Source organism: Penaeus monodon, chromosome 23, assembly GCF_015228065.2.
Source record: "Penaeus monodon isolate SGIC_2016 chromosome 23, NSTDA_Pmon_1, whole genome shotgun sequence".
Lineage (NCBI taxonomy): Eukaryota > Metazoa > Arthropoda > Malacostraca > Decapoda > Penaeidae > Penaeus > Penaeus monodon.
In genome coordinates this window covers 15,121,021-15,122,473 of record NC_051408.1, presented here as the reverse complement: position 1 = coordinate 15,122,473, position 1,453 = coordinate 15,121,021, and the positions used below count along the sequence as shown (strand labels likewise).

The window sequence follows — 1,453 nt, the reverse complement described above, 5'->3', positions numbered from 1 at the left end:
AAAAGAATTATGCTATAGTAATTGCTCTGATATCTCCAGCACTTTCTGTAGTTCCAGGGGAGAAACATATCTGGGGAAGGCATCAGCACATGATGTATAAAGGTAAGACCCCGAACTAAAGCTTAGGCTGAGCAAAAGGCATCAGCATCTCCAGCATTACTGTGAATTTCTGCATGTGCATCTACACACAGCATTCATTCCATATCCACGTATTCGACTATTAACATCTTAGCTGATACTTATATTTCATTCTTTCTTGATAATGGTGACCTGTTATATTTTGAATTTGTCAAGAGGGACTTTAGGTGAAATCTAAGGTATGCATATCCTAGACATACACAAAAACAGATCAATATCAAGGTAAATAAACAAGATAGAGTAACGTATGAATGAAACAGGTTTTTACTCCGCGACATCCGGTTCACTTTCCTACAACACCTTCTGCGAACCTTTCTTTCTCGTCTCATATATAAGACCGTCACACCAGGTTCCCGTATCAGTCTGCCTCCAGATTCTCGCACACCAAGGTCGCCCATCATATCGTCCTGACGCAGCAACATGGCCGCCAACGCTGTCGCCCCCATCGTCTACCAGCTGCAGGAAGGTCTTCGCAACGTTGACCTGAGGAGCTTGGTCAATTCGTTTGACCTGAAGGGCTTGGTCAACAAGCTGGACATCCAGACGGTGGGCCTGGTGGCGCTGGTGGCTGTGGCCGCCGTGTTCCTGTTGGACCTGTTCACCAAGAGCTACACCCCCTTCGGCAGGAGTCTGGTGTCCTCCGCCGCCCATGCCTGGGATAAGGCTGACCAGTGGGGCCTCAGCGGTAGTGTCCGTGGAAGGTAAAGGCGGATATTAGAGATTGAATGTTACATTACTGTATGTCGTTTGTCTAGGTACCTTTTTATATCTATCATGTGTAGAAAAAAGGTATCGTGACAATTCATGATCACTTTGATTTCACGAACTATATGCCTTATTCAAAAGTATAAAAAATAGTCCCCTGGATTTTGTAATTTAATCTTTCAATTTCTCGACACAGCCGTTCCCTGGAGCCCATGACGAAGGTCCTGGACGCCCTGGCGGAAGCGGTGAAGAAGTGGGAGGCGCAGGAGGAGGGCGTCGTCAGGCATCGTGCTTCTGGTCTTCACTAAAAATGAAGAAATTTTTACAATGAACTTCATTGAATATGGCTACTACACATAACGACAATCATGACTCTCTGAAAAAAAGTACAAAGTATGCTTGCAGGCAAGCAACTGACAATTTCAGATCTGCAATCCTTATAGATCTTCGAGATTAGTGTATTTATTGAATAAATATTTATTGTTTACTTGCGTCAAGTTTATGTTCCATTTCTCAACGACTTCCATTTATAGAGTTTATAGAGTTCATCTGAAAGAATGTATAGAAATTAGATCTGACAGGGATATTTGAAAGCGCAAGTAGAGTTCAG

General features: G+C 43.4%; 1 protein-coding gene across 1 annotated transcript; it reads left to right on the top strand.

Annotated features, from left to right (window-relative positions):
* The first annotated feature begins 486 nt into the window (after window positions 1–486).
* LOC119588368 lies at window positions 487–1,330 on the top strand. Its single transcript, XM_037937050.1, has 2 exons — window positions 487–839; window positions 1,040–1,330. Exons 1-2 carry the CDS (start codon window positions 559–561, stop codon window positions 1,149–1,151), a joined length of 393 nt encoding a protein of 130 aa, XP_037792978.1. The 5' UTR covers window positions 487–558; the 3' UTR covers window positions 1,152–1,330.
* The last annotated feature ends 123 nt before the right edge of the window (window positions 1,331–1,453 follow it).

Bases quoted from the DNA above. Each gene is read 5' to 3' on its own strand.
- LOC119588368 (XM_037937050.1), top strand. From the start codon at position 559: ATGGCCGCCAACGCTGTCGCCCCCATCGTCTACCAGCTGCAGGAAGGT. The intron at 840-1,039 runs GTAAAGGCGGAT...TTCTCGACACAG, and splicing joins AGCGGTAGTGTCCGTGGAAG to CCGTTCCCTGGAGCCCATGA.